Below are 16,547 nucleotides of genomic sequence, written 5' to 3'. Positions count from 1 at the left end.
TAGTGCACATTTAGAAGCCTGCAACTATCTCAGAGTCTGCCAGAAATAAGCCCCACTGAATTCTAGAGCCTCTAGACTTGGAACCAACTGCACATAACAAGCAAAGAACCGGTTTGCAAACCGCATTGAAACTCCCCCCTGCGTCGAGGCGGCTGCATTGACACACTCCCGCCTGCAGGGGGTGTGGCGAGCCAGGACGCCGGGAGTAAACCCAGCGCGCAGGCGCAGTACTTTTCCCGCCCGCCGCTCTTCCCGCGCAGGCGCCTGGATGCTGCGAAGGCGGTTGAAACCGTTGCGGCGCGGCAACGGCTCGCCTCCACCCCCACGCATGCGCAGTGCCCGCCGGCCCTCTGAGGCGCTGGCGGAGGCAAGCGGGCCGTCATGGCGGCGAGCGGAGGCTGGTTCGCGGCTCTGGCCTTCGGGGTCACGCTACTCAAGCTGCTCCTCATCCCCACGTAGTAAGGAGCCCGGATTCGTTATTATTCCCCCCTCACATTCTTCTGGCGGGGAAGGGGCGGGCGCGAGGGGGCTTCCGGCGCCGCCATGATGGACGCGGCTGTTCCTCGCGGGGGCCTCTCCGCCCTCCTGCTGCCTGGTCCCTCTCTATCTCTCTCTCTCCGAGTCTGCCTTGGGTTCCCCGTTGCAGGGCTTCCCTCTACAGCAGCGTTCCCCAGACTTTGGGTCTCTGGCAGTTTTTGGACTACAACTCCCAGCATCCCCGCCCGCTGGTTCTGCTCGCTAGGGATGATGGGAGTTGTAGTCCAAAAACTGCCAGAGGCCCACGCTCTTGGGAAACCTCGCTCCGTAACTGGCATCTTATGAAATGAATGCGTGGCACGGAGAAGGTGGGCAGAGGAATGTTCCCTCCCCCATCGCCTCTCTTAATCGTGGAATAACTGCAGAGTAGGAAGGGACCCCCAGGGGTCATCCAGCCCAACCCCCTGCAATGCAGGGAACTTTTGCCCAAGGTGGGGCTGGAAGCTACGACCCTGAGATTAAGGGCCTCATGGGCTGTTGTATGGTGTATGGTGAAGTTTTTAATGTTTGATGTCTTACCTGTGTTTTACTGTACAGTGGTACCTCGGGTTACACACGCTTCAGGTTACAGACGCCGCTAATCCAGAAATAGTACCTTGGGTTAAGAACTTTGCTTCAGGATGAGAACAGAAATCGTGCAGCGACGGCACAGCGGCAGCAGGAGGCCCCATTAGCTAAAGTGGTGCTTCAGGTTAAGAACAGTTTCAGGTTAAGAACAGACCTCCGAAACTAATTAAGTACTTAACCCGAGGTACCACTGTAATTTGTTGGAAGCCTCCCAGAGTCCCTGGGGAAACCCAGTCAGATGGGTGGCAGGCATATAGATGAATTGTTATTATTCAAGACAGGAAAGGAAGTGATTCTTCACGCAGCACATAGACAAACTATGGGACTTGCTCCCCCAGGAGGCAGCAATGGCCGCCACCCTAGACAGATTTAAAAGAGGATTAGACAAAGTCGAGGAAGAGGAGAGGGCTACTAGCCAGCTGCGCTGTACCCCCACAGATGGAGGCAGCAATGCTTCCGAATGCCGGTTGCAGGAAACAGCAGGAAGGGAGAGCGCTCTTGTGCTCAAATCCTGTTCGCTGGTTTCTCAGGCATCTAGTTGACCACTGTGAGAACAGGATGCTGGACTAGAGCCAGTAGGCTATTCTTAATGTTATTCCTAATTCTTCCGACCCTCCTGTAATGTCAAAAAAAGAGGGTGGGAAACCTGAGAGTCACTCTGTAGAACTTACGCTGCAGCTTTTAAATGATAACAAAATATACATTTCATAAGCAAAGCTCCAGTAAGTGTAAGGTTAGGAGACGTGTGTGAATTGCACAACAAGCAGTGCAGTCCCATGCGAACGCAGTGCATTACAAAGAACAGGTTTGACAAGTCTCTGCCCTGAGGGGATTGCAATATAAAATGGACACCAGACAGTCACACAGGAAGGGGAGGGGATTTGAGACATAGGTAGGCGGGAGGAATATGGAATTGTTTCAATCAGGTATGCTTCGGCTTGCTTGCAATCAAGCAAGTAGAGAACCCACTCTACTCAACATGTTGCCCTTGGGTGGAAAAAGTTTTCCTCAAAACTCACTTTTTCCCCCTTTGGATCACACCCCATTCCCTACACCTTATTGCAGGGATGACCAGCATGGTGAACTCATGCTGTCTGGGACAAATGAGAGTTCTATAATCACATAATTATAGAGTTGTAAAGGACCATGAGGATCATCTAGGCCAGTTCCCTGCAGTGCAGGATCCTATCTTTCATCCCACATGGGGCTCAAACCCACAACCCTCAGATTCAGAGTCTCATGCTCTGCCAACTGAGCTATCCCTTGAGGCAAAGAGTTATAGACCAAAAGGCAGGGATGGGCTACTAGCTTGGATTACTTTAATAGAGGTTTAGACAGATTCAGAGAGCATATGACTATCAGTGGCTACCAGCCACTATGGCCGTGCTCTGCCTTCACATTGGGGAGGCAGTAAATGGCTTCTGAATACCAATTGCTGGACGTCGTAAGAGGGGAAGGTGCTCTTGTACTTGCGTCCTGCTTATAGGTTTTCGACAGGCATCTGCTTGGGCACTGAGAATCAGATGCTAGAATAGATGGGCCTGATCCAACAGGCTTTTCTTATGTTCATGAAACATTTAGTGGATACCATGTTAGGTATTGGGACGCGGGTGGCGCTGTGGGTAAAACCTCAGTGCCTAGGACTTGCCGATCGTCAGGTCGGCGGTTCGAATCCCCGTGGCAGGGTGCGCTCCCGTCATTCGGTCCCAGCGCCTGCCAACCTAGCAGTTCGAAAGCACCCCCGGGTGCAAGTAGATAAATAGGGACCGCTTACCAGCGGGAAGGGAAACGGCGTTCCGTGTGCTGCGCTGGCTCGCCAGATGCAGCTTGTCACGCTGGACACCTGACCCGGAAGTGTCTCCGGACAGCGCTGGTCCACGGCCTCTTAAGTGAGATGGGCGCACAACCCTAGAGTCAGACACGACTGGCCCGTACGGGCAGGGGTACCTTTACCTTTACCTTTATGTTAGGTATCCCTACCTTAACCCAAAGTATGTGTGATTAAAATAATAGCATTCTTTCAATGCTTTTGTTTCCTCCCTGGCCTTTGTTCTTTCCCTCTATCTAGCTATCTTTATTCTAATTCTCTGCCAGAAACCCCTTCAGATTATCTATCTTCAAGAAATTATACCCTAGTTAGCAGTGGAGTCAAACTCAGAAGTGCAGTAATACCAAGTTTATGAGGATCATGAGGGATTGGGTACAGATCTAGCTGAAGAGGAGGAATATTAGTTAACCCTCTGGGCTTCTAGGTGATAAAATGGGGGGGGAAAGCACTGCATCAATTCCAGTAAATGTCCATTAGGCTTAATAATGCAGGAGATGCAGGTTTTGTCAAAGCACTAAAGTATGTTGCTGTCTCTAAGGAAATGGACACCAATGGTACTGTTGACTATTGCAGGATGTGGTCAGACTAAAAACAAGATATTCACGGAGCATATTTTGGTAATCAGTGCAATTATGTTTTATAGCAAGTTGAACAAAAAAAAGAAAAGAAAAAGAAAACATCAGCTCACATAGTGAAGGCTGTTATGATTGGCTGCTTTGGCCCAATTGTACATTAAGTACATTTAAAAACCCCACAAGGTCAGACCAAAGTCTCCTGTATTCCAGCTTTTTGTTCTCATAGCGGCCCAACAGATGCTGTTGGAAAGCCCTGAAACTGGTCATGAGCACAACAGCACTCTTCCCCACTTGCAGTTCCCAGCTGCTGATATTTACAGGTGTAGTTCCCCTCCATGCAAGGATTAGCTCCAATGTCTTGAGCAGATGATACTAATAGTGGGTCCAACGGCCCAGAAGGCAGTTTCTGCATGTGCTGTAGAGAGAAGTGAGGGGCAGCTGGGGCTCATCAACCTGGGAAGGTAGCCCAAGTAGGAGAAGGAAAAGATCCTAAACCTCTGCTGCCTTGCTGGATATATTCAGGAGATGAAAGGGCTAAGGCATAATCCTGACACAAATCCGGAGTGGAATCCCTAAGATGGTTCGATGGTGCCTTGTATGCCTCCTTTTGGCAACTCTTGCAGCCCAGCCGAGAGGGGTATGTGTTGTCATCTGAGCAGCTCAGGGCCTCTATACATACTGCCCAGGCTTGTACCCCTGGGAGGCAACTTTGGTGCTGCTAATGCAGCAGTTTGACTTCACCCCCAGAGACGCACTCCATTGTCTCTCCATGTTGCAAATTTTGGCAGTTGCAGCTTGTCCTGACATCCAGGGATCAAAATGTCCTCTTCTACATAACTTTCTATGATTCTGTGTTAATGGTGTATGAGCCCAGTCCACTTTTTTGTCGGTTTGCTCTGTGCGCCCACCGAGTGCCGCTCTGAAAATCCTCCTTACCTTTTGGTCATCCACTGCTGTGTACATTTACCTGTGCATATAAATGGGAATGTGAGTTGTAGATGTGGTGATAATTGATTCGCCAGAATGTGGCAGAAGCAATTTCTCATGAAATTAGGAAACAGAACTAACTGTAGGAAAGCTATTGTGCACAGATACCTACAGAGATGCGTAGACATACATGTTAATGCATGAGCACAACTGCTGAAAGTTTGTCTCTTGTTAACAACCTAGCAGAGAGTTCCTCACCAGTTCTTATTTACCTACTTTTGCACTGGAAAATGCAAAGTAGAAATGCTCTGGTTTCTCTTCAGATCATATAAATCTTTTGCCTTTTACAAAGTAGAATGCTATGTGGTATGATCCAGATACTAATATCTAACTTCTTGTAGTCATTCCACAGATTTTGAAGTGCACAGAAACTGGCTAGCCATCACCCATAGCTTACCAGTCTCTCAGTGGTATTATGAGGTAAGTGTGAGGTAACTGCCTTTCCAGAAGTGTGCTTGGTTCTTAGAACAGTGAGGTGCAGCATCTTGTGGAGTTTTGCAGATGATTAAAGGCTGCCGTCAGCTATCCCTTCCTTGTTACTGGAAGCTGAATGGACCTCCAGTGCAGGCAATTGAAATGTCTTTTGCCTGTTTTTCCAGGCTTCCTAGAGTAAAAGTGAAGGTCTCTGTCTGGTTTAGAACAGTCAACTGATCCAGATCGTTCCCCTTTGCACATTTTTTTTAAAGCCACCCTAATGGCTCGCCAGATGCAGCTTTGTCACGCTGGCCACGTGACCTGGAAGTGTCTCCGGACAGCGCTGGCCCCCGGCCTATAGAGTGAGATGGGCGCACAACCCTAGAGTCTGACAAGACTGGCCCGTACGGGCAGGGGTACCTTTACCTTTACCTTTAATGACTGCAAAGCATTTGATTTGTGATGGGCTGTTCATGAAACGAGAGATCACTTGATATTGCACTTGCCACACGTTGAATGTTCATATGTGAAGTAGCTCACAGTTTAAGGTCATCCAGTGATTGACACCTGCCGTCTCACTTGTGTTCTTTTCCCATGTTTACAGGCAACATCTGAGTGGACCTTGGACTACCCTCCCTTCTTTGCATGGTTTGAGTATGGGCTTTCACATGTTGCCAAATACTTTGACAAAGAGATGCTGGTCATCCAGAACCTCAACTATTCCAGCTACCCAACCATTCTTTTCCAGAGGCTTTCGGTCATCTTCACAGATGTGCTCTTCATCTACGCAGTTCGCGAGTATGTTGGTGCCCCTTTATTGTTTTTAAATAAGAAGTCTTTATGTTTTGTGTTTCGGGAGAAGGGAAGATAAGCCACTGGGATCTGGAAAGAGACCACTCAGCCTGCCTCTTGTTGAAGGGTAGAATAGATGGAGTATTTTAGATGGAATAGATGGAGTATTTTTTTAAATAACAAAACAAAAACCTGTTTGGAGGAGAGAACACTGTTAACATAACCTATAAACTGCACCTGATCTTTAAGAAATGTGTATGGAAGAACAAAGGGATTTGGATTTTGTCTTGTCTCTTTATTTCTCCTCTGCTCAGGTGCTGTAGATGTGTAAATGGGAAGCGAGGTACAAAGGAACCTCTGGAGAACCCTCAGCTTGTCCTTTCAGTTCTCCTCTTATGGAATTTTGGCCTCTTAATTGTGGACCGTATCCTTCCAACTCAGGTGTCAAAAGAAATCTGGCCAGATAACCTAAAACCAAACATCAATATTTGATGGGTTTGGGGGGAGTGGGGAGATACCTATCAAATTCTAATGAGAATTGGAACTGCTAAATTTGCTACTGGTAAGAATTAGAACTGGTCATTCAACGTGGAAGTTGAATTGAAGCACTAAAGTTTAAAATGTTTCCTGGGTTAGGGCGTCTTTCTGAAGTGGATGTTAGTCCTTAACTCAATCACAGACATTCATTTTCAGTACAACGGCTTTCTGTTTGGATTCATGCTGCTTTCCATTGCACGGCTATTCCAGGTAGTGTATTAAGAGGCAGCCATGCCCAATTCCTATTCTAGAAGTCTCAACCAGCTCTTAAGTGTGCATTCTGTTTATGTATGCTTTGGATTCTTTGTTCCTTCAAATAACCGCCTGACCTTCCTCTTCCCTGTTGCCCCACACTCAGAAAAGGCATTTGGAAGGGGCTTTTCTCTTTGCCGTCCTCTTGCACTTCAAGCATATCAACCTCTATGTCGCCCCAGCATATGGTGTGTACCTCCTCCGGTCCTACTGCTTCACTGCAAATAATTCAGGCAAGTTATTGATGATTTCATAGGGGGAACGACCTGGGTTTGGATACACTGCCAGGTGAAAAAGAAGACTGCCATATTGGCTGGGGTTGTAGTCTACAGCAGTGTTTCCCAACCTTGGGCCTCCAGCTGTTTTTGGACTACAACTCCCATCATCCCTAGCTAGCAAGACCAGTGGTCAGGGATGGTGGGAATTGTAGTTCAAAAACAGCTGGAGGCCCAAGGTTGGGAAACACTGGTCTACAGTATCTGGTGGGCCCCAGTTTGGGAAAGACTGGTCTGTGACAAGAATTTAATGTATCTTTAACTAGGGAGCCAGTATGGTGTAGTGGTTAAGAGTGGTAGTCTCGTTATCTGGGGAACCGGGTTCATGTCTCCGCTCCTCCACATGCAGCTGCTGGGTGACCTTGGGCCAGTCACACTTCTTTGAAGTCTCTCAGCCCCACTCACCTCACAGAGTGTTTGTTGTGGGGGAGGAAGGGAAAGGAGAATGTTAGCCGCTTTGAGACTCCTTAAAGGGAGTGAAAGGCAGGATATCAAATCCAAACTCTTCTTCTTCTATCTCGGAGGAAGATCTTGTTTTATAATTGGAAAGAAATTAAAACACACTGCCGAAGCATTTCTTGTTTCTTTCACACACACCCTTCTGTTTTAATCATAATATTTTCGTTTTCTCCAGATGGGTCCCTCCGATGGGGCAGCTTCAGTTTTCTTCGCTTAGTTGCCCTGGGATTCATTGTCTGTTTTGTTTCTGCACTTTCACTGGGACCATTTATTGTTTGGGTAAGGACCCTCATCCTCTTTAAAACATGCACCTGCTTCCTGAGTGATGACTGCATGCAAGACATTCTTTACTAATTGTTCCCATAGGCGAGTACAGTGGTACCTCTGGTTATGAACTTAATTCGTTCTGGAGGTGCGTTCTTAACCTGAATCCATTCTTGACCTGAGGCGCCACTTTAGCTAATGGGGCCTCCTGCGGCTGCCACGCCGCCGCCACGCGATTTCTGTTCTCATCCTGGGGCAAAGTTCTTAACCCAAGGTTAGCGGAGCCTGTAACCTGAAGCGGAGTCTGTAACCCGAGGTGTTTGTAACCTGAGGTACCACTGTACAAAGGGTAGTTACTATATGTATGAATAATATGCTTTATAAGCTGATTGAGTGTGAGGAACATTCTTGACTTGGCTGTTAGCTCAGGGTAGCTCCATCTGTGGAGCATGAGACTCTTAATCTCAGGGCCACGGGTTTGAGCCCCACATTGGACAACAAGATTCCTGCTTTGCAGGGGGTTGAACTAGTTGACCCTTGTGGTCCCTTCCAACACTGCTATTCTGTGATTTCTACTTGGATTTATAAGCTGAATTTCCAAAGGCTCTGAAAGCAGCTTTAAATCATTTAAAATTATTTTAACAAAATGCAACATGACCAGTAAACGCAATAAAGCCACAACCACAAATGTATTGTTGTGTTACTTAATATAAATGAAAAATCTTTGACTAACTTTCTAACTTCCTTTTTCTTCCATTAGGGCCAGCTGCCTCAGGTCCTCTCTCGTCTCTTCCCTTTCAAAAGAGGCCTTTGCCATGCATACTGGGCTCCTAACTTCTGGGCACTGTACAACGCCCTGGACAAAGCGCTCTCCGTTATTGGTAGAGTATCTTAACCCTGCATGTATTAATAGCAAATACGTGTTCGGTGATTCTTGTTCCCTTTTAGAAATCTTCAGTAGGAGAAGCCTGCTGTGTCTGACCAGCACAGCTGCAGTTCCTCTCCTTACATTTTATTATTAATCTTTTGAAAGTATGCAAAAGAATATATAAGCATGAGGACAGTTTAACTGGGTTGGGTAAGTGGGATGTCCAGTCCAATCTCTTGCCTTTGACAGTCATTGGATACGACAGCAGCAGGGAGATTTCCATGCAAGTTCTTCATCTTTATAGTCTCCTAAACCACTGTGTTTACTCTTCTTCTTTGGCGATCACTCGCAGTTGAGTAAGATTGGCTTCCATGAACACGGTCTTAATGGTGTGTCCATAGGTGACTGTGGAGTCCAATTCTGGATCCACAGTGGGAGTCGATCATGGTGCAGGTTTGCCAAGCGTGCCTTCCTCTTAGCACGTTTCTCCCTTGCGTCCTGAGTTTGAGCGTCTTCAAAGCCCATGACACCTTTGGTAAAGGCTGTTCTCCAATTTGAGCGCTTGCAGGCCAGTGTTTCCCAGTTGTTGGTGTTTATACTACATTTTTTTAGATTTGCCTTCAGAGAGTCTTTAAGCCTCTTCTGTTGACCACTAGTACTACACTTTCCATTTCTAAGTTTGGAATAGAGTAGTTGCTTTGGAAGACGATAATCAGGCATCCCAAACAACATGACCAGTCCAACGAAGTTGATGTTGAAGAATCATTGCTTCAGCACTGGTGATCTTTGCTTCCACTGCACTGGCATTAGTTCGCCTGTCTTCCCAAAAGATGTGTAAAAAAATTTGGTGGCATCGTTGATGGAATCTTTCGAAGAGTTTGAGATGGCGTTTGAGTGTGTGCACACTCAGAGGGTGACTTCCAAACCATCCTAAATATCTTCTCAGAAGCTTACTGTTTAATAAAGTGGAGTTGGTTATGTGCGTGTGCCTCAGACATCTTGCTATGTCTAAAAGGACATTTTTAGTAAACTGTTTAAAAAACCATTTGGGCTGTGTAGCGTCCTTGCATGACTGCACATGACGACAATTAGGCTGCTGGACACTCAGCAGTGGTCCCACAACAATTCAGTGCCTGTTGAACTTAAGCGAGCCTCATCCCTTAGTCCTTAAATAGGCCTAGAAGACCCGCTTTTTCCTTGAGACTTAACCCATTCAGTGCAGTTGGTTAGAGCATCGTGCTCATAACGCCCAGGTTGCAGGTTAGAATCCTATACAGAACAGCTGCATATTCTGCATTGCAGGGGGTTGGAGCAGATGATCCTCGGTCCCTAACAACCCTACATTTTAATAATCCTTTGTAACAGGTTGCGATTATAAACTGACTCTGTTAAACCTGCTGGTTTTATTTTGGTTTTAATGCTGTTTTTTCGCACAAACATAATATTTTAAATTATATTTGGATTTGGGTTTTTACTTGTGCTATGAGACACTTTGGAGCATCTGCTCAAAAACTGGCTTATAAACCTTTAAATAAAATTTAAAATGTCTCTGGATGTAAACAAGTGTTGAAACAAGCCGTGGGACTTGCTTCCACATATATTTAGGGTGTGTATGGTGTGGCTGACAACGTGCCTGTCCTTCTTACAAACTTCATTATAACTTCCAGGTCTGAAATATAAATTCCTTGACCCTGCAAAGATGCCCAAGGCTGCCATGACTGGAGGGCTAGTCCAAGAATTTCAACATACCGTTCTTCCTTCAGTGACTCCATTGGCAACTTTGACCTGTACTGCCATCTCTATGCTGGTAAATCCATATCACTCTACCCCTCTGAGCACATCTTCATCTGCTTGCAAGCGCAGCCCACAAGAAATTTCTCCCCATTTAAAATGAATGCTCCCCTGTTAAAGCACCAACTTGCTTGCATTGAATATTCAGCCCACTCTGGTCCCTGCCAGTCTATTATGCCTTTAAAAACAGAGTTACCACTAGTTTTGCTTACTTCTTTTATGCCTTTAACAGTGGCCTGGCATGCGGAAATTCAACAGGTGAAGCTTTTCCTGGGTTAGAAGTACATGGATGGGGAAAGCTTCAAATCTACACACACCTGTGTTAGGCTGCTTTTAAAGAGTCAGGAGCAGACTGCTCTTATGTTCTTAGGTGGGGCAAAATATTCAGACCCAAGAACCACCATTAATTGCAATTTGAAACATGAGGTCAGCTTCCAGTGTTCTGGATTTTGTTTTTACAGATTCTCTTAAATTTCACTGCTTGTCACCCTTTCTCCACCTCCCCCACCCCTGCTTTACAAAAGATGGTTGTGGCACCACTGGCGTACCCGTCACTTGAAAAGTATAGGGTACAAGATCGTCTCAGCATTATCCTCAAAACTACAATTCCCAGAGTTCCTTGGTTTGGGACCCACGTCAGTTAAACTGGCATGTAACGTAGGTGGTACCTAGAATCTCAAAAAGGCAATTTAACACTTTCTGGCAATGCAAAGCAGAATAATGCAGTGGTACCTTGGTTGTCGAACAGCTTGGCTCCTGAACAAATCGGCTCCCGGACGCCGCAAACCCGGAAGTAGGTGTTGTGGTTTGCGAATGTTTTTTGGAAGCTGAACTTGGAAGCTCCTGCAGCCAATCGGAAGCTGCGTCTTGGTATTCGAACAGTTCCGGGGTCAGATTAAGTTTGACAACCAAGGCACTACTGTAAAAGTGCAGAGCTTAGCAACTGCTGAGCTCCCACTGAATGATAAGCCTGTGTTCCTGGCGCTGAAATACACCACTGAAGCTTTGTTTTCTGCCTGTTGTTTCTAGCCCTCTGTTTTCTGTCTTTGGTTTAAACCCCAAGGGCCCAGAGGCTTTCTACGATGCCTGGTTCTCTGCGCGCTGAGCTCCTTCATGTTTGGGTGGCATGTGCATGAGAAAGCAGTCCTTCTCGCCATTCTCCCTCTGAGGTAAGAGGGATGGAAAGGGGTTCAGGTTGCATTTTTATAACTTCCAGTCTTCACACTTGCACCCCTTTCTGGGCAAGATACAGTGGTACCTCGGGTTAACTACTTACCGTATTTTTCGCACCATAGGACACACCGGACAACAGGACGCACCTTGTTTTAGAGGGGGGAGAACAAGGGGAAAAAATTATTCCGCTCTCTGCCCAGCGCCCCTTCAGTGAAGCGGCAGGAGGCTCTGCGCAGAGAGTGGGAGAATTTCCCCCCTCTTGTTTTCCCGCTCTAAAACAAGGTGCGTTCAGGCGGCTACCTTGGAAGCCTGGAGAGCGAAAGGGGTCGGTGCGCACCGACCCCTCTCGCTCTCCAGGCTTCAGGTTCCTTTCGACCTGCTCTTTGGGGCTGGCGAGGGGAAGCCCACCACCAGCCCCAAAGAGCAGGTCAGGGAGCAGCGGAAAGGCGCAGCAGAGAGGCTGCTGCCATAGTCACGCGTCATGGCTTCTTTAGCCCCACGCGCACTCTCCCGGCTGGAGAGGTGACGCGTGCCTATAAAGGCTCCTGCCATAGGCGCGCGTCACCTCTCCAGCCGGGAGAGGGTCACAGGGCTATGGCGTCTTCGCTCCATAGGATGCACACACATTTCCCCTTCATTTTTGAAGGGGGAAAAGTGCGTCCTATAGAGCGAAAAATACGGTAATTCATTCCGGAGGTCCGTTCTTTACCTGAAACTGTTCTTAACCTGAAGCACCCCTTTAGCTAATGGGGCCTCCTACTGCTGCCGCACCACTGAAGCACGATTTCTGTTCTTATCTTGAAGCAAAGTTCTTAACCTGAAGGACTATTTCTGGGTTAGCGGAGTGTGTAACCTGAAGCGCATGTAACCTGAAGCGTATGTAACCCGAGGTACCACTGTATCACAAATATCACACCACAAATGACATAATGGAATCCAAACAGTGTAGTTTTCTTAATTTGATTTTCTCTTTAAAAATTCCATGGCTACATAGGACTTCCCTGTGGATCTTGGGCCTGTTTCTGTGATATCTTAGAAACAAGTCAGGGATAAAGCAGCTTTTTGCAGCTGAAGAGCAAAACAAGGAAGCAGCTTTGGAACTTGACTTCCTTGTTCCCCCTGCTGCTGCAGGAAGATCCCAGGTACTGCTTTAAAGGTGCACTCCCAATTCCCTTCAGCCCCAGCCAGCACGGTGGGAACTGTAATTCAACAACCTTGGGAAGGCTACAAGTTTCTCACCCCCCGTTGCACATGGTTAACCAGAGCTGAACTCTGTGAAACGTCGGGGTAGACATGCATCGCATTGTGCCAGGAGCATGGTGGCAGCAGTGAGGGAGGACCTTGAAGAAAATGATCTCCTCCTTGAACAGCTTAGCGGCTCCTTTCCAAAATCTCCTGTTTTTGGTATGTGTTTTTAGCCTGCTGGCTGTGGAGAGATCCAGAGACGCTGGCACTTACCTGGTTCTGTCCACTACAGGACATCTTTCCCTTTTTCCTCTACTGTTTACAGCACCAGGTAAGTACCTTCTATGTCTCACCACCTGCCTAAAATATTTCCTGGCTTACACATTCGTTTTCAAAGATTACTGATGTACGTGAAGGGCCGGCGACACATCGAGAATATACGTCATTTAGGGCTGCTTCCTTTCATTGACTAAAACTCCTTTGAATTGAATAAAAGGTTTCCCAGATTAGTGGGAGAGTGCCTTATTTTTAATGTACGTACTTCTGAAACAGCAGGTGCCTCTTCTTAGAAGGTGATGTAGCTCAGCGGTAGAGCATCCTACTTTGCACGGAGAAGGTCTCAGGTTTAATCCTCGCCTTCTCCAGGTAAGGTTGGAAAGAACCCCATCTGAAATCCCGAAGAGCCATTGCTAGTCATTGTAGGAAATACTGAACTAGATGGGGCAGTGGTCAGCCTCAGTATAAGGCATCTTCCTGTGTGCCTGCTGCCACTGTTTTGTACACTGCTTAGAGAGTTGTATTTTTATTTTAGGTAAAGGTAAAGGGACCCGTGACCATTAGGTCCAGTCGTGGTCGACTCTGGGGTTGTGGCGCTCATCTCGCTTTATTGGCCAAGGGAGCCGGCGTACTGCTTCTGGGTCATGTGGCCAGCATGACTAAGCCGCTTCTGGCGAACCAGAGCAGCGCACGGAAACGCCGTTTACCGTCCCGCCAGAGCGGTACCTATTTATCTACTTGCAGTTTGACGTGCTTTCGAACTGCTAGGTGGGCAGGAGCTGGGACCAAGCAACGGGAGCTCACCCCGTCGTGGGGATTCGAACTGCCGACCTTCTAATCGGCAAGTCCTAGGCTCTGTGGTTTAACCCACAGCGCCACCCGCGTCCCCATTTTTTTTTTAATCAAGTGGTATATGCACTTTGTTAAACAAAATAAATGTCAAAATACAAAGAGTATTCCCCTCCCCCTATTGTTTTGGCCATATACAACATCTGCCAACTGTTTGTTGTGTTTCAGAACTGCCAATTAAAATCTTGCTCATGCTGCTCTTCACGGTGTATAGCTTTTCCTCGCTGAAGGCCATATTCAGGTAATGACCAACTGCGCAATCTTACCATGTCTAACCACAAGTTAGTTGTTGGGTTCCGTGGCCCTTACTCCCAGGTAAGCGGGGTTAGGATTACAGCCTAAATGTTTTTGCAAAGGTAAGCTTCCATTAGGGGTTGCTTGGCTTGCAAATGTCTCTGAGTTCATCTTTTGGTTGTCTTAAGGAAGTGGGGCCCACAACCTGCTCACATTTTAGACTGGGGTTCCCTGTCGGCCTAGCAAGTCTTTGCTCTTGCATTTAGACTGGGAATAGCGAACCTGTGGCCTTCTGGCTGTGTTTTTGGACTCCCAGCTCATCAGTCAATGGTCTGGAATGATGGGAGCTGCGGAGCAAATATTTGGAGGGTCACTGGTTCTCAATCCCCGATTTAGATATTTCCTCCAGAATAAGACATGCTTGCTCTGCTTTGCAAAAGAGGGGTTGATTTTAGATATCAGTAACTATTTCAAAGTGATAATTTGTGAAGTGATTATATTAAAATCCTTTTTTCTGCTTTCTCTCTCCCTGCAGAAAAGAAGGGCCTCTGCTTAATTGGTTGGAAACAATCTACCTCATTGGGCTGATACCTCTGGAAATCTTGTGTGAAATTGTGATGCCTTTCACCACCTGGATAGTCAAATTCCCTTTCCTCCCTTTATTGCTCACCTCTGTATATTGTGCTGTAGGTGTCACGTACGCTTGGCTCAAACTGTACATCTCTGCCTTCACGGGACCACCAGCTGTCAGGCGAAAGAAAGAATAGCGATGCTTACAACATACCCGAGTCAACGGCGATACCTCCAGAATAGCCTCCAAATCATGCTAAACAGTGTTGGCTCCTGCCACACATGGTGCCATGTGCTGTTCATGCAGAGGTGCTCCAGAAATAGCTGCTGTTTCTTTAAGGATGTGGGAGCAAGAAATTAGTGAGCAAATACCCTTAAATAAGCAGGGGCAATTCCTGACATGAAAAGAGAATTGCAGGAGAAGCCTTGTTTACAAAAGGATGCTTAATTGGAGGGTTTTTAAAAATGGAATTGGACTTTCTTTTTTTACTTTCAGTTTGAGCTGAAGCAATCCCTGGTTACGTTTAACGGGTCTATCCTTACATGTAATGTGTAAGGTTACTTGTATGTATTATGGGACTGTCCTCCAGACAAGAAACTCAGGCTGCATGCCTAACCTCACTTATCTAGGCAGAAGCTCCACGGAATTCAGTGGGACTTGCTTCTGAGTAGATATGGGTAGGGTTGCACTGTCAGTTACAAACGTGGAGTGAAAAATGTGAATAAAATATGCAATAATTGCTTTTGTAAAAATTATTGTAGCGTTGCCTTTTTTATGTACGATATTTGGGTTCCCGTGAAGCTAAGGGTTCTCAGCCTGTGGTCCTTTGAGGGAAGTCTGAACCTGGCATTAAAATGATTTTTCCCTCCCCCAAGTTTCCTTCATGTGCTGATATAAGATAACAGAGACACATATGCATACATGTACTGTAATATAAGGGACGCGGGTGGCGCTGTGGGTAAAAGCCTCAGCGCCTAGGGCTTGCCGATCGAAAGGTCGGCGGTTCGAATCCCCGCGGCGGGGTGCGCTTCCGATGCTCGGTCCCAGCGCCTGCCAACCTAACAGTTCGAAAGCACACTAGTGCAAGTAGATAAATAGGGACCGCTTACTGGCGGGAAGGTAAACGGCGTTTCCGTGTGCGGCTCTGGCTCGCCAGAGCAGCAATGTCACGCTGGCCACGTGACCCGGAAGTGTCTCCGGACAGCGCTGGCCCCTGGCCTCTTGAGTGAGATGGGCGCACAACCCCAGAGTCTGTCAAGACTGGCCCGTACGGGCAGGGGTACCTTTACCTTTTTACTGTAATATAATTGCAGGGGGGGGGCATGAAAGCTTTGGGTGAGAGGGAAATGCAACACAAAAAGTGCAGAGAGTGATAATTTAATTAGAGCTGGAAAGTGCAAAAGAAGCATGGTGACCCTTTATAATAGCAATGGTCATAGAATCTTAAAGTTAGAAGTTCAATCCCCTGCAATGTTACCATTAACTAACAAATGTAATGGAGGGAAAACTATTGTAGTCCCAAGAACGTCATCACAATTCAGCTGTTTCACTGTGTTAACGGGAAAATCCGAGGGCTCCCTTGGACAAAAACAAAGACACCAACCAGGATAACTTGGAGCAAAACAGCAGCCTGTAGGCTTGGCCTTTATTGAATACTGTTGCGACAGGACTCCCACCCACAACAAGATGAAGCAAAATGGAAGCCCAGAACAAAAGAAGACCCCAACTTTTATTAGTTACTAATCCCCCAAACTACACCCCTAGAAATACATTATAACTACATCATGACTACATCACAAACAGGAGGGGTTAAGGGAGGGGTTGTGGAGGTAACCTGTGTATCATGACACCTGGCCGGTTCCCCTTCTCCCCCTCCCCATGAGTCACTTCCAGAAGACAAAAGGGAAGTTGCAGTTTCCTGCCCCCTGAGGGGAGACCCAATCACTGTTCCTTTGTTGCAGTCCGTGTTGAATCCACTCACATATGCAGTTTGTTCTGTCCTTGATTGGTCTTCTGTCTAGGACCATCAGGGTTGGCATAGCAACTGGGCAGGGCTCCTGTGGATGTGCTGGTATGCTCAAGGGATTATGGCTGCCCTGTATGAAACCTCCCC

General features: G+C 47.1%; 1 protein-coding gene and 1 non-coding gene across 3 annotated transcripts; both read left to right on the top strand.

The window, feature by feature from the left end:
• Positions 1–309: 309 nt before the first annotated feature.
• On the top strand, positions 310–15,303 carry ALG8 (ALG8 alpha-1,3-glucosyltransferase). 2 transcript variants are annotated; one of them, XM_028725929.2, is made up of 13 exons: positions 310–458; positions 4,836–4,914; positions 5,513–5,706; positions 6,015–6,124; positions 6,380–6,447; positions 6,596–6,722; positions 7,399–7,502; positions 8,248–8,368; positions 10,023–10,162; positions 11,176–11,315; positions 12,738–12,835; positions 13,798–13,870; positions 14,399–15,303. In XM_028725929.2, exons 1-13 carry the CDS (start codon positions 382–384, stop codon positions 14,628–14,630), a joined length of 1,563 nt encoding a protein of 520 aa, XP_028581762.2. In that variant the 5' UTR covers positions 310–381; the 3' UTR covers positions 14,631–15,303. The 2 variants fall into 2 exon arrangements, with proteins under 2 accessions (XP_028581762.2, XP_028581765.2); XM_028725932.2 differs by having other exon boundaries at positions 311–458; positions 4,847–4,914.
• Positions 5,033–5,170, top strand: LOC114596661 (small Cajal body-specific RNA 3). Its single transcript, XR_003706603.1, has one exon.
• Positions 15,304–16,547: the final 1,244 nt, after the last annotated feature.

The sequence above is a fragment of the Podarcis muralis genome, chromosome 4, assembly GCF_964188315.1.
Source record: "Podarcis muralis chromosome 4, rPodMur119.hap1.1, whole genome shotgun sequence".
NCBI lineage: Eukaryota > Metazoa > Chordata > Lepidosauria > Squamata > Lacertidae > Podarcis > Podarcis muralis.
The sequence above is the reverse complement of the archived record's forward strand: the minus strand, read 5'-3'. Positions and strand labels throughout refer to the sequence as shown.